Raw genomic sequence first — 25,035 nt, forward strand, 5'->3', positions numbered from 1 at the left:
CTATTTTTACAAAAGTAGCATGTCTTGCTTTGTGACAAAAGCACTTTGTGTGCTTTCTAGTCAATTTCTAATAAAAAAAAAAATCAACAGAAGATGATTAAAATAAACCCTTGAGAGTTTTTGAGGATGAATTTAGACAAAACAATAAGAGAAAGCCATAAAAAATCAAGCTGAAAAATTAAAAAAAAAAAAAGTTTGAGTTTCAGCTAAAGCATTTTTATTAACCATTTTTATAGTAAGTCAAGTCAGCCAAATGGCAAGATTTTATGCTTTATCTAAGTGTCAGGAATCAGTTATTAAAAATCTATTGGTAGACAGACAGTTGACAAGTCAAGCATACAAACCCCTTGGTAAAGAAGTTTAATAGCTTAAGCAATTGCAAGCTGTCTGTATATGTTTTATGCAAGTCTACTTGCACGATCACATGCTACTTCTGTTATGACACAAAAATCGTATTAAGTGTTCAGAAAGAACCAAATTAGTGTTATTGCTGACAACAGTAAATCTAACCTTTCCTAACTTTGAAGACTTGTTCTTCTAGCCAAAAAGCTTGTAAAGTTTTATATAGTCTTTCTTTTCAAGGAGAGCAGTATTGGAATTGTCAGTGAAAAATGTTTAGAGCTTTAGACAGCAGTATTTTGGAATTGAATGCTTTCAGTTTTATTTCTAGAACACTTTTTAAACTGCTTTGTTCTCTATCTTAAAAACTCTTACTTTGACATAACAACTGGCAAGAAATAAATATATGCCAGAGAGGAGAAAATTCCTACTACTAGAAAATAAGAAGTTGGAATTGCCTTCCAGTCAGAATAATCAGAGCAAAAGGTCTCTTTGACATGGAATTTGTTTACCCTGAAAGAGATGATGTAGCTGCCAGCAGCAGATAGGAATTGATTCAGCAATCCTGTACCCTGTGCTCTGAACAGAAGCAGAGTGCCTGCTGCTGTTGTTTTAGTGGAGAATGGAGTTGCCATGTTTATGAGTCCAAAGCTTAGCACGTATATTTGTGCCACATCTACCAGTTTGTACCGCAATACCTGCCTCATGTTAGGATTGAGTGAGCAGGCAGGAACTCTTTCTCAAACTATGGCTGAGCTGACAAATGTGAAGATGCTTGCATTAGGTACCTGGGTTTATTGAGTAATTGCCTCTCAATCTCTGTCACTCTGGTGTCTTCCAAGAGCTCTACTGATTTATTTAAAAAAAAAAAACAGCTTTTTGTTTATGAACAGGCATCGATCTCACTTCATTGATCATTAAATGTGTTTCCTTTAGAAAGCACTTTTCCTCCAAAGACTCTGAAGTGAGCTGCTTTGAGCTGATCCCCTGTTTATCTCTGCACAGGTTAGAAATGTTGGCCTTAGACAAATGCAGCAGCAGTATCCAAAGAGCTATAGGCCATAGAATAACAGTAATAATAATAATAATAAGGTGCACAGCATCAGCATTGTTGTCGCAGCCTCTTAGCTGGGCTTCAGGGAAAAGCTGAACATCATCACTCCTGCTGCTGCTGAAACTCTAGTTAAGATGCTACTTACGTAAAGCTGATGCTAAATCTGTGATAGGGTGACAAGTTTTTGCAGAAGTTCTAGGAGTACTGTGGGACAGAAGATGGTGTCATGAGGTTCTTTTTGCCTTTTTAGGAGGTCCTTTTCCAACACTTGTAGCTCACATTGACTTTAGAAGACTGAGTCAGTCTTAGATATCTGACTTTAGCTTTGCAAACTTCTGTTTACCCTGGACAAGTGACATCCACAAGACAAAATAAAATTTCCTCACTGATAAACTCTGTAGGGTACTTGTGTGAAGTTGATGTAGATGTTTCAAAGGAATAACGGGTTCTCTGTGCAGCTCCTTTTAATGCCTGAATACTGTTCCTGAACCAGCTTGGTCTGGACAGCTATCTTAAAATCATGGGTGTACTTCATGTGTTGTGGGTGAGAAATGTAAGTTATTAGCACCAGTAAGTCATGTAGAAAGCTCTATCTTAAACTACATCTAAAAAACAGGATGTTTTTCTCCCTCTAGAGTCCAGGTTTATTTTGGAGGGGGGAAGAGGGGAGGAACAAACCTTCCTCTTATAATCTCTGAATGGCTAGTTCCAAATTTCCCTGAATTGTTTCTTGACGAGTAAAAGAGAACATTTGCAGTAAAAAGACCTGGGATTAATTCTGTAGTGCTTTCAGCTGCCTTGCCAATAAAATCCCTACACCAACAGTACAGAAAAGGGGGTGGTCTTGCTCTTCCTGCTACTAGAGTGTCGTAGTCTTTAAAAATTAGTAGAAATGGTTGACAATGCATATAATTATTATGTATTGAGTTTTCAGCATATTGCTATTCAATATTGATAATTCGTACTCTCTTTTGGATAATTTATTAACCTTGTAAATGAAAAACAAAGTATCTTTACTATAAAAGTGTAACAAAAAATACATGTTCCCCATAAACTGTTACTGCAATTTTTAAAATTAGTTTATTTCCCAGACTGCACTCTGAAATGACAAGGGTGGAGTCACAGATCTGCGGTATATACCACTTAAAAGATGTCACACATGATCATTCTGGGGAGCAAGCTTCTAACCTACATTAGAGGTATCTTTTACTTTCATTTCAGCAGACATACACAGGTGCAAATTTGGCTTTTTGGCTTCATTGAGTTTTCTGCTACTCTGGTGAACGTTGTTTGCCACTTCCTGAGTTACTGGTACATTAATCTATTTACGGAAGGCTGGGTTTTATCTGTTGCCGGTAAATTATGTTCACCTTCCAGATAAACTGGAGATTAGCTACTAACATATAAAACAGCAAGCACATGAAAGTCCTTATGATTGTCCTAGACCATAAGATGAGTGAAGCTGCTTCAGCAAGGTGAGGAAATACGCATAGCAGTAGTTTCTGAATTGGCCAGTGTAATGCCAGTTGTTCTTGTGGTAGTTTCCATGCAATTATGAAAGCTGAGATTAGAACAAATTACTGCTTCTCTTGTCTGCAGTGTCTTTTGTGGCCTGCATGTGGTGGTGGTTTTTGTGGTCATTTGTACATTAGGCAGTAAGTTATGGTTTGTTTTAAGGAAGATTGAATGTAATGACCACTGTGGTCCCACGTTCTTGTCTGCTTGGATTTCTCAGTTAAAAAATTATTGTATCATCAACCCATATTCTTTAAACTGTACAGTGCAAGGCAACAACTTGTAGGTAGGGTAAGGAAATAGACTGCTGTGGTGTATCTTCGCTTTCACCACTGAGCAGTAATGAGTTTTGAACCAGAAATGCTCCATATGTCTTGATAGAGAACTGATACCATGATTACTCATGCCAGTCTGTGCTTGAGACAAGCTCAAGATACTGCTTGTAAGCAGGCTGTGCCACTCTGTTTAAACAGGCAGCAGCTGCTGTGCTGTGCTCCCACAGGACAAAGCAGGCATCCCCTGTTGGCTGCTGCACAGTTGGGGATGGAGAGGCGCTTCATGTTGTGATGGTGCTGGCATCTGGGGTCATTCCAGCATTTCAACAAATATGGGACTTTATTTCCCATTACTGCCTCTAGCAATGTCTAAGCAACTATATTTCCACTGTAGTTATGTTTTGTAGTTATGGGGAAAAAAAAGTAAAAAACGACATCTTGAACAATATTATTGGCGATATAGTTGATTCTTTACAAAGAATTAATAGATTAAAAGCAATAAAAAGCTATTTGGATAATGATTCATGTTTATCACTCTAATCTCAGTGTCCAGCATTTTTAAACCTTCCAAGATGAGTTTTTAGTAACAGCAGGTTTCATCCTCTACTGTCCTGTTCTGCTCTCAGAAAACTGCATGTATGACTATTTAACTACACACACACACACACACACATACACACAAAAAATAAAAAAAAGAATAGAGCTTAAACTTTACTAGGATACTTTACTTTGTAAAAGTGCTATCTGTATTAGGCTGTCATAGATTCTCCCTGCGCATTTTAAATGGAGTTCAGTTTCATAAAAATTCATTTGTTTTACATTTTGCTGCAACTCATTGTGAGCTGAACTTGATACAAGAAGTTCGAAAAATAAAGGAGGACTAAGAATAAAATAATGTTAAGGAAGGTGCTAAGAAAGACTTCTTAGGTTCTGGAGTTTTCAAATCCCTGTTAAAGTTAGGAAGTAAATATTTTAAAGAGGGAAACATGGAATTCTTTTTTCATGCAGTCATGAAATAAAAAATTGGAGCAACATAGTGGTTCCCTCTTACTCTACTAGAAGATGGCTTAGATGAAGAAAACTAATGTTGTAGTGTATTCTAATCAAAATTATCATAGATGCTGTATTATCAGAAATATTGGGAAAGGAGTTCTTTGGACAACTCAACTATAGTTTGCAAGTTGTTGTTGTTTTCTTTTAGTATACACATCTGAAATTTAACTCCAAAGTATGTACATCCCTGCTAGGCTCTGGAATTTTTCCTTGTTCAAGCTCTGCATAATTTTATTTGGTTTGTTTGTTTTTGTTTTTCTCCAAAATTACTGCTTAACGGAGGTATATTGCACTGAAGGAAAAGAGATTTGTGAGCTTCCATCTTTTCCATTTCACTGCAGTTATTACAGTTTCTTGGATCACAGCTGAATTGATATTGATAAATTTTATAGATATCAAATATGAGCTAATCAATTTTAGTGTGTACATTGTGTGTTTTTGCTGCACTGTATAGAAACTGGTTTGAATTTAAGTTCCATAGTACTTCGGTTAGCTGTGTGTGAGACGATGACATCAAGATATTTGCATTTTCTTTTGGAGGATTTCTTCTCTTCCTGAAGCCTTGAGTGATTCAGCTGACAGCCAATGATTATGCTTAGCATAAGGTGATGAAAGAAAGGAGTTTGTAGCCATTGTGTAGTAAAGAAATGGAAAAAATGAAAGTTGTTGCTTTTCAGAAAGCTGCTAGTGCCACTGAAGCATTTCCATTCTGGTATTAGCCTTAAGTCTGCTGACTTTTGAGAAAATTTACCTGACAGTCTTTGAAAACAATTGGGGAAAAAAATCATGAATAATGATAACAGATCAGGAAGACAAAAACAAAACTATATTTCGTCCTGGTGGAGAGATAATAACAAGAGTTTTCAACTGGGCTTTTTTTTTTTTCCCCATCATTTATGTGATTATCACATTTTCCAGACTGTTCAAAAAGAATTGTGATCATTTCTATACCTACTGGCCAATTTTATAGATGGTCAATTTTAAGTTTCGTGACATATGCTGACAGAGTATTTTTTTGTGTGTGTGCAGTGGTTCATGTTCTTTTAAAAGAGAACAGTATTTTTAATGTATAAAAAGCACCCTAGTGGCAATACATCCACCTTCAAAAGTACATTAACTTGATTGCAGTGTTTGCTAGTTTTCTCAAGTATTTTTTGACATGGTATTTTCGTTTCATTCTTAAAGATATTTTGTTAGTTGGAAAGAGAAAGTATGGTTACAAAGCATGGATTCAAAAGAAACTTAGATATAACAGCATTTGACATTCACATTTGAACACCGACAGGTAGTAATTTATTCCAACTCACATGTTTGGCTAGCAACTAGTATTTCGTGCTTTCTGCTTTCTTGATTGTGCTCTAATACACTGAGATTATGAAAGGTGTAGAATGTTTTGCAGATAATTCATCAAAATAAACCTCCTTTGAGTAGAGAATAGGCATGATGCTTACTGTTGAACACGCATCACACTATCATCTCTTTCTTGAAATTTCTGATACATTTCTGTAGTCCAAGGTCCCTTCCAACCCGAGCGATTCTATGATTCTGTGAGCTCCTACATGAGCTTCAACTCTGATATTGTACAGTACTTCTCTGATTCAAAGATGCATAAAAACTGATTATTAACCATACTGGAGTTGTCATATGTAATGATGATCACACTATTTTTTTAAGCAGTTGGGCTACCTATTGCATGTTCCAGCTACGTCTTTGGATTTAATCATAAGCATAATGTTGAAGAAGCTATTGCTTGATATAAAGTGATCTTTGTGATTACATAAGCTGGAAAAGGTACGGGAGCTCCTTGTTTGAGTGGAACAAGATTGGGGTTTGCTCCCCCACACACACGAAGCAAGTGTTAGGGAAGTTAAAGTCTTAAGAAACCTGAAAAGCATACTTAGACATATTTAGAAATTATTTAGTATGATAACGGTAATGAGGCTTTGGATAGTCAAGCAGCTTCATACTTGTATAAAAGAAAATATATGATTCTTATTGAATCTACTTGGGCTTTTCATGTAGCACAATACTAACAACATTAACTGGAAATACTTAAAGTATGCATTTTGGCATAGGAAAAGCAGACCAGTTAACTGTGTGAAGTCAGATAAAAAACACTTAGGGTTTGGGGTTTGCTAAGGATTTTGGCATGTGTTTCCCCCAACAATAGCTGTACTTGACTTGCAATGCTAGTTGAGACAAGGCTACACAGAGGAAAGCTTACAGCAGCAGGACAACAGCTGGCAAAACTGAGATCCAGCATAACTGAGCAGTTAGAAAGCTCATAGAAAAGCGATTGAAACACATTCAACTCTTCTCATCAAACTGGAGAATTTTTTTTTGTGGAAGAAAACTTACAGGTCTGTGAGCAGTTTTAGAGAGTGTTGTGAAGAACGCGTTTTTCTTTAGGTTAACAAATTCTCATTTGTTCAGTTACTTTTTTTGCCCAAAATTGCTCCATTTTAAGCTTCTGGTCTTCATTCTGGAAAGTAATATACATGATCATTTTAACCATGCATTTGTGTGAAATATGATTTAATAACAAATGACTATAAATACCTTCTACCTAAAAGGGGTCCAGAGATAGAAGGTCCTTAGGGTTGGTATATCAAGTTAGATATTAGGAAGCAAAAGTTATAGTGGGGTGTTCTGGAGGAAATGGTCTTTGATAAGAAAGGAGAATGGGGCTAGAGGGGAACACAAAGGCTGTAGGACTTGAACATAGTTAGGTATTGATAGAAGAACTATACCCAAAAGATAGGATGGAGATCACTGGAGCCGAACTCAAACATTCTCTAGGAATTGTTTGGCTTTCATCTAACTGCTAAATTTTCTAAGCTTGTGTACATCTGTACAAGTCTAGTGGCTGACCTCACGATGTTTTTTTTTGTATGTGATTGAATATTTCTAAGTCTTTTTCTCCCTTCTATGAGAAACTGCAAAGTGCTAAGAATCATTCTAATGAGAGGCATAATTTCAAAGGTTGCAAACTTTGAACAATATGGTTTTATTCTGACAACTGCTGAGTAGGGGACGTATTCTTGGTCTCTGCTATTACATTTACAGGAGTTTTGCATGTTGCATTGTGTTACTCATTTGGGATCACATTACAAAGCTTTGATTCAGTATATTTTCAGGCTTGACACTGCATTATAAAGCTGTTTTCCAGTACAAATTATTCAGTACAAAAACTGGCAAAGGAAGCTTTATTTATGGAGTTGTACAAAGCATTTAATTGGCTTTGAAAAGCATGTGGCTACTGAATCTGGAACCACTTTCAAATACACATTCCTTTTACTTTTTTGGATATTTATCTACTTTTAATGATAAGTCTTTTTTTAATTATATGGGCTTATTCCAGAAAATCAGTCTTTTGCTTTTCAAAGGTTAAAGATTAAAGAAAAAAAGCTGGAGGCAAAATTATACAAAGGTTCTTTTGTAGCCCTGAAAAATGAAAGGCTTGATTTAAGCTCTACTGAAAAAGTTCCAAAAGTTAATCCTTTTTCCTCCTCCTTTTTTTTTTTTTTTTTTTAATATTCAGCTTTATTTGAAATACAGTGGTAGTTAGCCAGCCAGAAATGAATGCAGCACAAACTCCTATGAAGGCCTCTGTGGCCTTCCACATTAAGGCCAAAGCACTGTAGCCTCCAAGCTCACAGATGGCAATTGTACCATGCAGCCATATTTTCTTTCACTTGAAATGTCTGTGACTAAATGTCTTTTTCATAAGATGTGTATAATGCTGCAGTGACATTATCACAAGTGAGGTAAAAATAAAATGTGAAGATTCTCCCCTTTAAATTACCAGCAAAGAATCTACTTCTGTATGCCTGAGCCATTTTACAAATAGTATTTTATAGGTATCTTTGCAAGCAGATACATGTTTAATGTTCCCTTTCTACTAGCCAGATGCAGACCAGCCCTGAATCTGAGTCCTGTTGTGGTGATGCAGCTAAAAGATCCAGTTTTCTTTCACACAGAATCACACACAGATTCGACAGATGGATTCCAGCTGGCTGAGAGCAGTAGCACAAACTTGACCGTGTCAGCACTTGGTGATATCAATTTCCTCAAGTGAAAGGTTTTTCTAATTGCAAAGCATGATACCATATGCTGCTGTGTTCATATTCAGGTGTCGTGGGAGGTAAAGCCAGTACTCCCAGTCCTGCTCCTCTCAGTGAGTAACCAACATCCTGGATACTTCCACATAAGCTTCTTTCTTCACCTGTTTTATTAAAGTACAATAGAGATAGGATTTTTGCAACATGGGTATAAAATACTCTAACAGAGCTGTTAGATACTGCTTTATAAGCTAGGACATCATTCCTAATGTCACTTAGCTTTCGGTGTGTTCTGTATTGCACTCCTATGTTGTTTGCAGATCTTTAAAATACCATTACAGTATCACTGCAAGACAATAAAGCACTTTGTCATTGTCGTTTTCTTTGCAAGAGGTCCCTGAATATGAGAAGACAATACAACATTTTAATTTTATTTTAATCTTAAATTTCTTTAATTATCCAGGATGGATGCAGTCTGGAATTCTTCTCCTAAAAACATTCTTTCTTCAGACTTTCCCAGTATTTTCCAGTTGTGCGTACTTTTGCAATATATTTCTACTTTTTCTTTCCTAACTGCACTTAGACCTGCTTTGTTTCTTTGTCTTCTTGCAAAATACAAAAGAACTAATAAAGACTTCTGAAATGCTACAGCAGGAAGTGTTTGACTAAGTGTCTCTGACCGCATGCTGGTGGGGAAAATTAGCATGCAGCCAACGTGTAATGTTAAATGTAACACGCGAATTTGTCCTTTCCAAGAATAGCCACTGTTTATAGAGGATGCAATTGTTATTTGCTACAGACCATACACAGACAAAATATCCTAACTGAATGTACTCTCTTCTCTTGGTTAAGTCATTCTCCATAATGTCATCTATTGCAGGTGATTTATCTTTTTTTCATCAGTCAAGAGCCAGGTGCTAGTTAGACGTGCTGCAGCTCTGGTTATGTTGACATACTTGGAAAACATGGGGGCTCTGTGCAGTTCTCTGTTTGCAAAGATTAGAGTGACCAGGCAATAGGCACGCAGACAAGTCCTGGGGAAATATATTTTAAGCATTTTTTGCATAGTTTACCAGAATAACCAGGCAGATGACATGAAAGTTTGGTTAAAAACTCCAGTTAAATAAAACAGAAGGGAAAAAAATATATTAGTGGCTACCGTACAAGTATGAGCTACTACTCTAGGCTTGCAATTATCTATTACAATAATATTTGTCTTGCTGTCTTGGTGACTGAGTGTTAACTTCTCATGCGCAGGTACAAACTGTGCCCAGCTACAAATGCTATGTGCACCAGCTAGTTTTCTTACTCCGTTCAAGTCAGCAGTGAGAGGGTCATTATCCCAGTTTTCTGCAGTGGTTCATTTGTTATAAAATGAGAACCTAAAAGCTGGAACTTCAGTATTATCCTCTGGTAAACTTTTATATTCTGTATTTCTGATCAGTACTTTGATCAGTCTTTTTAGTCATTCTGTTAACACGGCATGGAATGGTTCAAAATCTTAGTTTAATTTACCTACAATAACTGTGATTAAGTATATAGTCAAGTACTACATGCCTCAAAAGAAATTTTTTCCAACTATTCCCTATACCCTTCAAGAATTCTCTCCAACTTTTCTGTAGCTTTTATTTTTTTCACTACTTCTGCCAGTAGTCTTTATACTTTATCTACACCAGTTCGCTAGAACCTGAAGAGAATGCTTACAACTTAGACAGAAATTGGAAATCTGGAAGTATACAAGCTAGAAATTATTACTAATATAAAGTATCATTTTCAGTCACAGTCATTTTTTTTTTCAATATTGTGAACGCTGGTTTGTATACAACATTGTACTGAAAAATGAAAAAAAATCATGAAAGTCATAAAAGTGGAGTTATTGTTAGCTGATAGTGTAACATGGGTCACTGTAAACTCCACTTTTCCATTTACCATCTGCAGATTTCAATAAATCTTTAAATGAAAAAGTAAGATTTCATTTTAAGCAATCTGTTGGAAATGTAGTAAGATACCTTTATTAAGTATTTATAAATTAATCTTCCACTGCGTAGTACAACCCTTACTTTTATTCAAAATCATTAGCTCATGATGCACATAGAAGCCACAGGAAGTTGTGTAATACATCTGCATATGAAAATAAGCCACACAAATTGCATACAAAAATCAAACTTCAAAGCATCTGATTTCAAGCTAAAATTGAATGGGAAGTTGAGAGGAAAAGGATAACTATACTGGATCAAATCAAGTATTTGGTCCAGTGTCATGTCTTCAGGAGTAAATGTAAGATGATACCCAGAGACAAAAGATAGATGAGAAAGCATATATGTTATTCCTCCTGTGTATTCTTCCATCTTCAGAATATTTCCAGCTAAGGGGAATTCCTGAATTTGATGTGGTTTCTGTATGGTTTGTAACCTGCAGTAGCTAACTACCTCCATTAGCTTACTCAGTTATCCATTGAATATATGATATTTAGCATCCAAAATATCCTTTGTTGACGAAGTCTCCATCTCTATTCCCTGCTATGTGGAGAGTCACCTCCTTTTTATTTCTGACCAGTCCTAGCTTGTTTGAATTCTTCTAGCTCTGTCTTTTAAGAACCATTATTATTGCTGGTTCTGAATTGACCTCAATCAGAATCAGAAGGCTTTTAGGGGGTAGTAGCAAATAGCTGGCATTTTCTGTTTGTCATCTAGTTTTCTTGTTTTAACATTTCAAAGATTTTCAGACTTTCTGTTATAACCATGAGGATCAGAAGTGTACTCTTTAAAACTATAGGGATTGAGTGTATTGTGTAACAGAGTCAGAAATTTTCAAGACAATTTAGTACCATGAACACACTGTAAAAATCACAATAGTTGCCGATGTTGTACTGTGAAGAAACTCCTCTTTCAGCAGAGAATGGAATGATGTGAAAGGGTATCATTGACATGGCAGGGCTACAAAGCTGGTGAAGGGTCTAGAACACAAGTCGTATGAGGAGCAGCTGAGGAAACTGGGGTTGTTATTGACCTTATTGCACTCTACAACATCCTGAAAGAATGTTGTGGGGAGCTGGGGGTTGGCCTCTTCTCGCAGATAACTAGTGATAGGACACAAGGGAACGACCTCAAGTTGCACCAGGGGAGGTTTAGGCAGGAAATTAGGAGACATTTCTTCTCAGAAGGAGCAGTCAGGCATTGGAACGGGTTGTGCAGGGAGGTGGTGGAGTCACCGTCCCTAAGGGTGTTTAAGGAAAAGTTGGACATGGTGCTTAGGGACACGGTTTAGTGGGTGATACTGGTGGCAGGGGAATGGTTGGACCAGATGATCTTGGAGGTCTTTTCCAACCCTAATGATTCTATGGTTCTGTGATGTGTAATGAAGTTATACAGAACACAGACTGCATATGTAACCTTCAATAGCCTTCGAAGAAAGTAAATTTGAAGAGATGAACTGGAATCTGTGCCTTTTAAAATCAAATTATGTTTTATGTGGTAAACAAGAGGGAAAAGACTTCTAGAAGGATGTTCTGCCCATCTCATTCAGGGGCTAAAGTGAACAGACTTCCAGAGGTCTTGAAGAGGTGAGTTGACATGGATGGATTTTGCAACTACCTTTCTTCTTTAGCTAAACAACTTAGACTCTAGCAGATAATCTCATTAGAACAGTTTCACTGACTAAGAGGTAAATTGGGATTTTAAATGATGGCCAGAATACCATATGTATGATATTCATAAAAATAATAAAAAATATTAATAAAAATATTAATAATAATAATAATAGCTGTTACGTTTACTCTGAAAATTAAGTTAAAAGATTTGAGCCAATGATAATTTTACTGATTTTTTAAATTTTGCAATTTTGTTGACTTTGATTATTCTTTGATGACTCCAAAGAAAAAAGAAAGTAAAAGAGAAAAACCTCTATTGCATATGAAGAGACATGGCAGCATTATTTAAAAGTAAATATCAGTGGTTAAGACAGAGAATGCAAGTAGTTAAGACAAGAATGCGTACTTTTCCGGCAAATGCTTTCCCCTCAGACCATCAGCGATGAATTTTTTCTCATTGCTTGTAATGAATCTTTTCTGAAGAGTAAAAGTAAACACGATTTTAATGTGTCCACTTCTTTTTATTTCCTGACTCTGACTGGAGGAAGAAAAACTGAAATAACACAAAAGAAACTTTTCCTTTTTCTGCTGTCCAGTGAAACCGGAAATACCTACTCAGTAATAAATAGTCTTTTTGTGATAAATAGTCTTTTTGTGATGATTTTACTCAATTAAGCAGGGAATGTGATGCTGAGAGGGACAGATTAGCACTGACCATTTGGGAGCTTAATTATAGTAACAAACTTTCTATGAGAATGTCATCATCTCAATGGTGAATAACACAGAAGTATTTTAGTGACTGACTGGACATCATTTGAATGCTTTGACGTGCAGCAAGTATTATGGATTTGGATACTTCTATGTAACTGTTAAATGTCAGTAAATGATCATGAAATGCTTCTTTGAAATGAAAATAAAGATGTATATAATTGTTTTTAACTAGTCTTGATGTTCTACAAATTCATCAAAGTTTTGGTTCTGTATTAAATAGCTCTGCAGATGGAAGTCAGTGGTTGTCCTTCAACAGGACAAGAATGGAAGAGATCACTGCTTGAAATGAAGAATAAAGAAAAGATAAAAAGCCTTATTTAATGTATAAGTAGTGATGTTGACCAGTAATTCAGTAATTTTGACTTTTAAAACTAACATCTAAGTTTTGGCTATAGAAATCTGTCTGTGAATATAGATGCATATGTATGTGTGAGAAAGTACATTTTAAATCTTTTACCAACTGTGGTAAATATATTCAAAATACCACTTTCAATCCCTGTCTTAAACCCTCAGTAAGTCGTAACCGAACTTTGATTTCTGAAAAGTTTGGGTTTTCATGCATATTGTTACATGTTGTGATTTTTTTTTTGTCGTTGTTTTTTGTTTTTTTTATACAGCTCTCCTTCATCTCGTTGCCTCTTCCAATGTTGATGTGAAAAATTCAATGACCTTCAGTGGGCCTCTGGAAGATATGTTTGGGTACACAGTTCAACAGTATGAAAATGAGGAAGGAAAGTGGTAAGCTGCTTTTCTTGTCTAAATTGCAAATTACCACATATTCAGTGACTCAGGTTCTATACTGTTTTTTCTAAGTATGCCCCATAACTAAGGGTCAGTTTTCTGTCAGGCTTATTTGTATTTATTAAATCTATGAACAGTCCTAAAGAAATCTCCATACACTGGGAGACAAAGATTCAAATCTATATCTACATCAATTTTCTCAAAGAAATAAATGAGTTCACAAAGTGGGTAAATTACCTGTGTGCTGGAGCTAAGAAAGCTTTATGTATGCCTGAACCATCTTTTTTCTGTTTCACAAAAAAAAAAAAAAAAAAGTCACGACAGTCATGATTCATCTTTTCCTTCTATTAATATATCACCAGTGAAATTGCTCCTGTTTTGCCTAACCTGTTTTTTCTAAAGTTTTCTGTCAGTGGTTGCCAGAACTGAGTTTTTGGTGGGACTGGTGGGAAGATTTCTCTAAGTATTTAGTAATGCAGTTCTCCCTCTTCTCTTTTGGAGGTCTAATTGTCTTGCAGTTGGCAATATATTTGCATTTGGGATTTGGAGCCACCTTCTTAACCTGCCATTTCCTTGCTTTTTCTGCTGAATTATAGACTGCATTTTGATGTGCTTACTAATATCATTGCCTCTCAGTCTTTTGATAAGCAGCTTATGCATAAGAATGAACATCACAGGTGAATCTCAGGGCTGGAGGACTGAAATAGCAATTGAATGATAAAAGGCTTGGGAAACCTGAGGGCTGTATTGTTGTTTGCTGATTTTTCTGGTTTTCCAAGAGCTTCGCCAGTAATTTGACATTCATGATAAGCCTCAGAGATGACTCCTAGCAGTCTGGAACAAAGGGCATGTGGCCACTTGGCAGCCAGGTCACACTGCTCTGCAGCACCAGACCTGCTTGATTCTTAGAGTCTGTCCACCACTGCAGCACTCTGTTCTCTATTAGACGCAGGGAATGATCACTAAAATGAAATAGCAGAGCCTGCTTTTGCAAATGCTAGTTCTCGACTGTCCAGGTTGCAGGATGTTTAAATACACTTCTGCACGGGGGTGATGAAAGGATAATAGTGACCTTTGTTGAGCTAACCTAGACCTTCAGGAAATGGTATCCATTCTAGGAGCTGGGATTTTGTGGAGTAAGCTGTATTTTTGTAGACTGCCCTGAAGCCTTTCAAGTGCAAAAAATATTATGAGCCAGAAATGGGTACTCTTTCAGTGGCTGAAGGAAGACAGGAATTTAAACGAGCATGCTAGGTCTGAACATCTCTGAAATAAAACTCCAGAGCCTCTGCTAAATTTTCAAGTTTCCAAGTTTCCTTCAGCGTAACATACAGAGCAGGAAATCTGCATATTGGTATTTTAAATATATAAATCTTTGTGGTGCTTTGACAAGAGCTATAACACTACCTTGATACCACAGACAGATTTTCAGCATCAGATGTCTTGTAAACCTGACTAAAGTAGTTCCTCAAAAGAGTCCCCGAAAATAAAAAAATAAAAACAAAAAATCCTTTTGGCAAATAGAGTAGTCTTTCAAACCACTTATCTCAGTTCATGGGGATCTTCTTTTTTTGTGGGTAAAGAACAGCATGTGGACATTATCCTGCTAAGTACTGATCACCTCTTCTGGAATGTCAAGCACACTCAGTTTCTTTGTGGTTAAACAGAAGTCAAGGATGCATAATAGGTCCTGGTGCATGCTTCTAAGTTTTGGTGTTAAAAATGCATTACAGAGTGTAGCTTGAAAGATCAGTCAGATGCAGTATGTACTTGGACCATTTTATTTCGCTTTAGAAATTATTAATAAAAAAAAAAAATTACTGGATGAGCTGTTTCAGTATATTTGTTTAGAAGCTGAATGGTGTACTGCATTTAAAATCTCCTTTCTAGCTCTTTTCATCTGTAGGCTACATCTTACCTATTATGTCATTCTATCCAAGTATCTTCTGCCTAGACTCATTAATTTATGATTAAAGGTAGAAATAGTTCTCTCAGTAACTCTTCACAATCATCTAAGTGTCCACGAGCAAATCTTACTGAACTGTTACTTTTAATGGCAGGATTTCTATTTTCAGTGTGTGCAGTGAATTCTAATTTAATTTGAGTTCTTCCTTGCACATTTAACGGAGTCAGTTACTTGCTGGGTGATGCTGGGCTATTTAGTGTTGCTGATGAGGATGTGAGAACAAAAACAGTGTCTCTCTCTAAACAGCATTTTCTGCTGAAAATGGATTTAGGACTGAATGCTAATTTGTTATGCTTACAAAATATTGTATCAGAATAGAGATTTTCTGAACATATTTTTTTTCCCCTTTTTTTTTTTTTTTAACTGCTCAGGATAAAAAGCCTTACATGATGTATTTTAAAATGCTGGCTCACATTATTTAAAACTGAATTCTGCTTGGTGCCTGTGACCCTCTTCTTGTGCATTTGGTCCCTCCTTAGCATTTAAAATATTTTTTCTTCTAAAATATATTAAAGATCAGGGTGATGTAAATAAAAAATGTATCTCTTTCTGTACTACTTATAATACGTTTCATCCACCAACCAATGCTGCTTGTATTTTTCAGTGGAATTTTTTTGTAATGTTACTCTATTGTGTAATTTGGTATATAGGTATATTTCCTTTCGGTGTTGTTTATTACAGAGGAGACAGAATAGCTTCTTTTTATTGTATCTGAAAGAGCATAATACTTTTCTTGCTCTCCGTCCTCTACTGTTTGTGCAGAACTTGCTGTATCTGTGTTCTGTATGTAAGTTTTATTTGCTGACTTTCAAACCTTTTTTGAAAGAAGAAAATTTCAGATAACATTTCATTTGCAGGGTACTTATTGGTTCTCCATTAGTTGGCCAGCCTGAGAAAAGAACAGGAGATGTATACAAATGCCCTGTAGGAAAGGACAACCAGTCGCCCTGCATAAAACTGAATTTACCAGGTATGAAAGAAAATAGAGCTGTCATGCGGGGGAATAGTAAAGGTCAAATCTTAAAGAGATTTTTAGTTAATAAATATGTGTTAGGATTGGTTTTATACGGAAAATTTACTTAGGGCTCCAGAACTAAATGTGAAGGAGTTGTATTTGTAACATCAAAAATACTTTTATTTTAAAGTCTCTCATTGCTCTATGGAAAACACACTGATACTCTAGAACAGGCATTTAGCTGTGTTATCAAAGCATTATTATGACTGATACTGATTGACTGTGGTTACCGGTCCTGGCAGAAAGGCTGAGGAATGTAGATTTGTGGGCTACCCTTTCCAAAACTCTTGGAAGCCAATAAGAGTTAAAAGCCTAATGCTTTTAACAAGCACTTAAGTAGTCAGAGCAAGGCTGAAGCACCTTAATCAGGTGTTTAGCATTCATCCTTTTTTTTTTTCTTTTGCTTGTGTCAAGAGAGACTCAATGTAGACAAGAAGAGACTGTTAATATGAATTCCACTAAATACGCCTATCACCATATTTTTTCTTAAATCTCTTTCCTTGAAAACCTGAATACCAATAATGTAACAAAAAAGTAGCAAACATAAAAGCTGTAATTCATTTATAACAGGACAGAGTAAAAAATGAATATTTGTCTTCTAATTAACAAAACTGTGTGAACAGTAATCTCTTGCTTTCATTGTACTGTTATTTTTACCTTTTTTCCCAGTTCAAGAAACTATTTGAGACAGCAACCCAGACAAATTTTCTGGGATACAAGCCAGTCTCAGAATTTTTCCTTGTTCATTGCAACTGAAGGAGGAGGATGAAGGGTGCTAAAATATTTGATAGAACCAGTGTCAGTCTGTGTTTTATTTTAGAAGCTGGAAGCTCTCTGCTAGCTGATATATACTTTAACATTTTGTTTTCACATTCCCAAATACTTAACATTTCAATCTATTTATAGCTTCTACTTCAGTTCCTAACGTCATGGAAGTAAAAGAAAACATGACTCTTGGAACAACCTTAGTGACTAACCCAAAAGGCGGCTTTCTGGTAAGAAAGGATTTTTTGTCAATTTTAAAAGAAGTCTGTATTTTCCTTAGGTACCACATCAAAAGTTTCAACCTTTTTCATCTTTTTAAGGCATGTGGACCACTCTATGCTTATAAATGTGGGCGTTTACATTACACAACTGGAGTTTGCTCCAACGTCAGCTCCACTTTTGAAACTGTGGAGGCGATTGCACCGTCTGTGCAAGGTATGCATGCTACAGGAATTCTCTTGTGTGTCTGAAAATACGAAGTGCCAAACAAGATGAATGTATACACAGAGGCATACCAAAAAGTATGAACTGCTTTCCTTAGCTACCAGCATTACCAAGTTAAGTAAATGTTTTCATTGTCAGTATATAACCTAAATTCTTGCTAATTTTAGAGTTTATCTCAGTATAAACAATCATTACAGGGCTATGTGACATCTAAACACAATTGCTAAAAATAGTTGCTTATGTTTTTTACTTAAGGCCAAAAGACTCTTTTTAAGTAATGACAGCATGTTGTTAAGACCTAATACAAATCAAACTTAGTAATATAAAAATCTTAAAGGTCTGGTCATTTGGAAAGTGAAAGAGGAATGGGTAGATAGTAAAGAAGACAGAGGTCATTGGTAAATACTTCAGTTACGTGATCTAATGCCATTCTTAAATTTCTGCTTACAAGAAAGTGCCTTGCTAATCAAGGGAATACCAAACCACATAAAGTGCAATCGAAAAGATGTTCTATGACAGTCCACATCAAACGTGTTAGTGCAGCCCCACTATAGAGGGATATGCGTTTATTACTAATCACAAAAGTTAATAGAACTGCAAATATATATTTGAACCTTGTTTGTATCAATTCTTATGTGGCCATTGGTGTTGCAGAGTGTAAAACCCAGTTGGATATTGTCATAGTCCTTGATGGGTCCAACAGCATTTATCCATGGGAGAGCGTCACAGCCTTCCTAAATAGTCTCCTGAAAAACATGGATATAGGTCCTCAGCAAACACAGGTAATTTTTTTTTTTACAACATTTTATTATTGTTTAATTTGTGGGGGGGAAATAAAAATCTAAGAAATGGGATGAGAGCATCATCTATGGAGCCCTTCAGTTATAAGAACTAATGGCAGTGGAGTACCAGAACAAAGCAGCTGACAACCATAACTCAGTCAGCCTTTGCTGCCATGTAGCGCTGTCAGGGCAGCTTTCCCTCCCCTCACTGTTCTGGCAACCTGGAGAGACTGAGTTTCTGACCAAGAGACGAAAGGTAGGCATGTGAGGCAGTTTGAACATTGTCCTTTCCCACCTTCCTTCCACAGACACTTCTTGTGTGCACAAAGGACATTTCCACTCCACTAAGACAGACGTATATGGTTGAGAGAGTCCCATTACAAGACTTTTGGAGCAGTGTTCAAAATTTTGCATCTTGGGGCACTAAGCATATAGCTTTAAAACATTTGAAATCATAATTAATGAGTGGCTGTTAAGCTGCATGTTATTAATGGCAAAAGCTGTATAATAAATGGAGAGGGCCAAATTCCCAGCTGCTATAAATCAGCACAGTTCCATCAGAATTAATGGAACTACAACAGATTACCCCAGCTAAGGACCTGATGTGTTTCAGAGTCCACTGAACAGAGAACTTAAATAGCAATTTGAGCAGAGTACAGGGAAGGGGCAAACACATACACATGAATACGTTTTAACACAGAAAGCTATGTTAACAACAAAAGAAACTTCCTTTCACTTCTCCCTCCTCTCAAAATGAAGGATTTTCTAGGATCCTGTATAATATTTGGTGTGCTGCAGGCCAATGCTACAGTTTTTTTCCTACTTCAGGTTATTTCCTAATACTCAGCTCATGCCTAAATCTCCTCAGACTACCTACACAAGGAAGAGAGTGAGTATATCCTGTAAAGGGATATATCTGTCTGCAGAGAGTATCCCCATCATTTCCCAAGTTGATCGGGTTAACTTCCCTGTTGGCTGTACTGAACACTGGCTGGTAAAATTATTGCTTATAAATTGTCAGCTTTAAAATTGCGTCCTGTTATTTTAAACACCCTGCTTTTCCAGATATTGTGTGGAAGAGGGAAAAATACCTTGTTAAATTTAATAGAAAGGGGAAAAAGTCTTCCTGGTCCCTATGGTGGTGATTACTCAAACATACATGGCACCTTGAGAAAATACTTAAAGCTAAACTTCCCAGTACAGGGCAATGGCTGCAAGGAAATCATTACTGCCTTATGCCCAAAGGGTTTCATAGGAATAGTACATAGGGCAATCAACTATACAGCACCCTCACCTGTATTCCTCCCAAAGAAATTCTCAATTTTTTTTACATTGTCACACCTCTGTTATGTATGGTTTTAGATTCCTACCTTGACCTGCACAAAAAGTCCTCTTGCTTGCCTGCACTCCAACAGCCAGCCATCTCCACCTACAAAATTTGTTCTTTCAATTATTTAGCATAACTACGCTTCTTCTTCTCACACATATACTTATTCACTCAAGAATGTCAACTTTGGCATGTGGTTGCTAAAGAGCAGAAATATTTGAAAGGGAGATAAGAATTGGAAAAGGGAGAGAAAGAATGAAAAACTGGAAATGGAGGGCAAACCTAAATGGAATTTTCTTGGGACTTGTTACCCTTCCTCTCCCTCCCCATGAGGGGTATTCCAGCCCTCTCCTTTCCTCCCATCTCTCTTCCTGAGAACCCAGGAATAGCCACACATAGTAAAAAGTTTATGTTTCTTGCACCTATGCTGTCGGGAAGAGGAGAAACAACAGAGCAGGCAGGTTTCTTCCCCCTCCCGTTCCTACACAGAGTAAAAGAACAATTGTTTACTTTCTGTCTGTTTTAACCATTTTTTTTTCCATTTTAATTTTCTCATCATTTTTGAGCGCATTGAAATCAGTGTACTTTCACTGGCTTCAGATTGTTTTCCTCTTGCATGGGAAAGGAATGAGGTGATTACAGAATAGCTCCTTAGCCGCTTGGGTGTGACTTGTTCAAAACCATGTTTTGATTAGAGGCTTAGGAGAATTATTTTCCACTCTTGCTTACCCCATCCGTGAACAATGGTCATTAGAGTTGTGGCAAGAAGGAAGAATAATTCTTCTGTGTCCCCTGCCTGGCATATAAAGTGAAAGCCAGAAGAAGATGCAAATAACCAAAGTTTAGTATAGTACAATATTTTTCAGAAATACTTCCTTCCTTTTTGTCCCATTCTCTGAAAAACAATGTCATTTTGATGGTTAAGCTGCATATCCTGAGGTTAGGGATAAAAGATGTATGGGGAAAGTGACAACAGAGAAGAGGAAATGGAAGATGAATGAGATGAGAAAAAATAATACAAGGAAGAAAATACTTCTGTCTGCCTTATTGCACATTTTAATGCAACTGCAAAGGAAAGTTTTGCTTTGTTTTGTTTTGTTTTCTTTTAAATTCTGTAGAGATAATTGTCTGTTTAATATGAGAGTATGCTTTTTAATTGTTCATATGTGAACAACCTTCTGTGGTAGAAGAGTATCAAAAGAGAGAGCAGAATGCATTGACATGCTCAATTCCAACTTTAAAGCTCTGTTGTAATGGCACTCAGAAATTTTCAGATGTTGTATTCTTCAATGATATATGACATAATCAGCTATAGGTGTTTGGCCTGTACCTTATTATATTTCCAAAGGGGCTGTATCAGTGAACTAATAAATCATCCCATGTCATATGTTATTATCAGTTTTATCTCCAGAAGAATGAAAGTGTTTTAGAGGTATTAAAAAAAAATCAGGATGAAGAAAGATACTTGCAGTGCTTTAAAAGTAATTTCTGTCTGAGTCCTTGCGAGTGTGATAGACCAAACAAAATGTAGAAAAATTAATTCAACTTTGGTTTGATTTTGAAATCTTTAGCAAGTTATCCATATGATAAATGTATTGTTCATTAGTGCTTCCTAAGGCATCTCTGCTTTTCTTTTACCTTAAATATGACTTAAATCAGAAATGGTTTTGGTTTTACTTTCCTATACAAACCAGTGGTGTAAATCCTAGCATATCCTTGCCGTGTGCTGCATGGTTTTCCATTTATTTTTATTTTTTAAACATATAGAATAATTTAATAATTGATTGGGAAAGCCAGATCATGCTTTCCAAATAAGGGGATGTGTTCATTAATAGAAGGAACTGTAAGTAATTGCCCTCTAAAATGTTTTGTCCCAAAGTAGAACAATCTTCCATTTGCCTGTTCTCTCTTACAACACTTTTTTCACAGGAACTGGAGACAATTAAAGAATTATTCCCTTGTGTATTATAAAATCCATGGTATGCTAGGGAAGGGAACATTAACTTAGGAATTACAAAGATGTTCAACAGATTATGGTCCGTAATGCTGGGAAAAATGTTGGGTTTTCTGGAGCAGAGCAAAACTATGTTTTTCTATTTAATACTATTGCATTTTCCAGATTGAAATTGAACAAGCAAGTCAAAACATACACCACCTGTAAGCCAGTCTTAGGGTCTTGCTGAAGTTAAGCAGTTTGAACAGGTTTATTGTCTCATAAATGGTATATTTGTACCACATAGTTGTGTCATTTATAGTTATCTATTAGATTTATAAGCTACAAAATCTCATACCTTCATGGCTATATAATTATATGCTTCATAGCATACAATTCTAATTTTAAAAGGCGAACTTGAATTTATGATTTAGCAGAAGACTGGGACATACTGCTTTGTGGGTTTCGGGAAGTTTTGTTACCCATTGTGAGGTGTGGCTTACCACTGATGCCATGAAATACGTAGAACATGATGACCAATGTTTTCAAAGCTAGTGCTAAGGAAGGGTCCCACAGAACAATTGTATCCCAAAAGATAACCACATGCCCCCTTTCCTTCCTGATTTACAAGCTATGCTACACAGTGCAGTTTTCCAGACTCAGATGTTCTTCCTATTCACTTCCTGAGAAGGAAATGCTCAAAATGTTTACTTGCTGTGATCATGGACAGTGTTTCCTTTCAAATAGGAAATGAGACAATTCAGTGTCTCAGCTTGTACTCCTTTTTTAGGAAAAAGACAACACCAAGATGGGTCTCTAGAATAGCTGAAGATGAGCAGATACGTATTACCCTGATCCTGGCAGCAGTCAATGGCTGATTCAAACCTTGGTGCCAATAAAATCCTCAAAGATGGAGTCTGTGAATCCACAGAGGCAAGCTCACTGACATACAAAAGTCTCTGCTTTTGCTTCTTGTGTGTGCTCCTGGAATAGTTGTGGCACTCCTCTTCAGCTCCAAAAGACCAAGCATGATGAAGACCTGTCATTTTTCAACAGTTAGCAACAAGCTTTTTAAATGATGAGCACCATCCTCTTCAGATTATGTTGTATGAAAGTGTCAGATAACAAAATAATAATAATAATTAGAAATAAATTTTTCGCTGCTACCACAAAAAATGGGAGAGAAGAGAGAAAACTCTATCATGAATTTAACAGTATTTTCTACAGAACAGGAACATCACAGCATGTTCTCTCAGAGTGTATACGTCACAGATATATGCCACAAAATATTTGCCTTGGAGAGAAAGGGTTAAAAATTTCATCTTCAGTGTTGGATACAGCTGGAATCACAAGGTTGCTGTGAGTTGTAATACAGTGCATGCCCCAGCCTATGGTGTAATCCCAGCCCAAAATTAATGCCCTGCTGCCCAGGAGAAGGCGCAACCTCTGGCTGCTCTTGGTGGTGGAGAGCATGCCTCTGAGAGAGAATTAAAATATTGTTAAAGGGTGCAATTTGTCCTAACTTTTAAACTACATAGGTTCTTCCAGATTTGATTGGATTTTCAACAGGTTATAGAAATTAAGTGGTGTAGATTTTCCTACCACATACCATTATACTTCTTGTCGTAGAATCACAGAATCCCAGAATGGTTTGGGTTGGAAGGGACCTTAAAGATTTCCATTTCCAGCCCCCCTGCCATGGGCAGGGACACCTCCCACCAGACCAGGGGGCCCAAAGCCCCATCCAGCCTGGCCTTGTACACCTCCAGAGATGGGCATTGTCCCATAATCTTATGTAGCTAGCTCTTCATAGTGATCATGATATCCATGTTTAGTATCAAATATTTGTCCAAATCTGCTCCTCTTCTACAAGTCACACTTTTGGTTTAAATATAAGTAATGTATTTAAATGAATGCCAGCAAACAAACATTGTGCATAATCTGACAGGCTATGAAAGTACCTCAAAAAGCACCTATAAAGCAATTGCAAAGTACGTACTAAGCCACCTCTAAAATAATATGATGGCATAAACATCCCAGAGATCTTATTGATCCTCAGAACCTAAATGCTAGAGTGCTTTTAATAATAGATGAGTGAGGCATAAATATGCCATGTAACACTGCATTATCCTAAATAACACCTATAAATTGCCATGTGTAACATAAAATTGAAATATGCTAATGGAACATTGTGTGGATTCTTCCCAGTAAATGCTGTCAAGTACCTGCCAAAACATTAAAAGTGACAGAAATGAATGAGAGAAATTAATTAGTATTTAAGAATATTGCTCCTCTTCTTTTCATTTTGCATTTTGTTTTTGCAGCAGGTTCCCTCAGGCATTTGTGGTTTGGTTTCAATCCCATGTGTTGATTTTTCACACAAAGAATTGCCTGTGTGAGGTCATCTTGAGTCTCCGTCATCCAAACATTCCAGGAGCCGTCATTTTATGTTGTCCCCTCAGGCACTGGTCAGACATATTACTCTGGCCTACCTCCTGCTGGAGAATGGCCATGTCCTGGACTGCCCGACTATCTTCATCAAGATAAGGGTACTTAGGTCTTCCTCATGCCCCAAGAGCCTAAATTTGTCAATGCAATGTTGTTTCTAGGGTAAATAGTCTACTGGTTTTAGGAGCACTATATTTGGATAGAAATAACAGTTGTGAAACACAGTTTCTTATGTTTTAAGGAAATCTTTTTTGAAAAGTTATGACTGATGGTTAGGGTATTGATCTGCCTTGGCCAAGAGCAGAGCAGAGCTGCAGCTCAGATTACCTCAGATCAGGAAAAGCTAAGAGTTGAACCTGCTTTTCACTTATTCCAGTTTTTTTATAAAAACAACTTAAAAACTTCAAGACATTTCACAGAAATTGACCATTTTCTAGCCAGTCTTGCTCAAAAGGTAATAGGTATTTAATATTTGGGGGAAAGACAGTGCTCAGTTTTTTCCTGGGTTTAGGTACAGATGGGAATTTACATTACTGCAAGAGAAACAGCCTCTTTCTTTAACAGTGGTTGATATTTATTATGAATGGTGTGTTTCAGGTTGGAATTGTTCAGTATGGACAGACTGTAGTCCATGAATTTTACCTGAATACCTACTCAACAACAGAAGAAGTGATGGCTGCAGCCACAAGAATACGCCAGAGAGGTGGCACACAAACTATGACAGCCCTTGGAATAGATACGGCAAGGTATGTTCTCAAAATATTGTCCTGGATAAGGCAGAAACAAATATTAACAGCTAAGGTGATAGTTCCGATTTTATAAATCAAAAATATGATGTGACTGATATCTGACATCATTTTAGCTAGATGAATGAGATTTAGGAAGAGGTTGGATAAACATACTCCATCCAGTTACTACAGCAGTTGTACATGGCACACTGGAAAGGCATCTGTCTCT

General features: G+C 36.7%; 1 protein-coding gene across 1 annotated transcript in view; it reads left to right on the forward strand.

Annotated features, from left to right (window-relative positions):
- ITGA1 (integrin subunit alpha 1) overlaps nt 1–25,035 on the forward strand; it is a 79,687-nt gene that overhangs the window by 15,090 nt on the left and 39,562 nt on the right. Inside the window, exons 2-7 of the mRNA XM_048050380.2 lie at nt 13,275–13,395; nt 16,222–16,334; nt 17,286–17,374; nt 17,465–17,579; nt 18,243–18,370; nt 24,676–24,824. Of these exons, the coding sequence (XP_047906337.1) occupies nt 13,275–13,395; nt 16,222–16,334; nt 17,286–17,374; nt 17,465–17,579; nt 18,243–18,370; nt 24,676–24,824 (715 nt within the window). The remainder of the gene's footprint in view (nt 1–13,274; nt 13,396–16,221; nt 16,335–17,285; nt 17,375–17,464; nt 17,580–18,242; nt 18,371–24,675; nt 24,825–25,035) is intronic.

Source organism: Anser cygnoides, chromosome Z (genome assembly GCF_040182565.1).
Source record: "Anser cygnoides isolate HZ-2024a breed goose chromosome Z, Taihu_goose_T2T_genome, whole genome shotgun sequence".
NCBI classification, from domain to species: domain Eukaryota; kingdom Metazoa; phylum Chordata; class Aves; order Anseriformes; family Anatidae; genus Anser; species Anser cygnoides.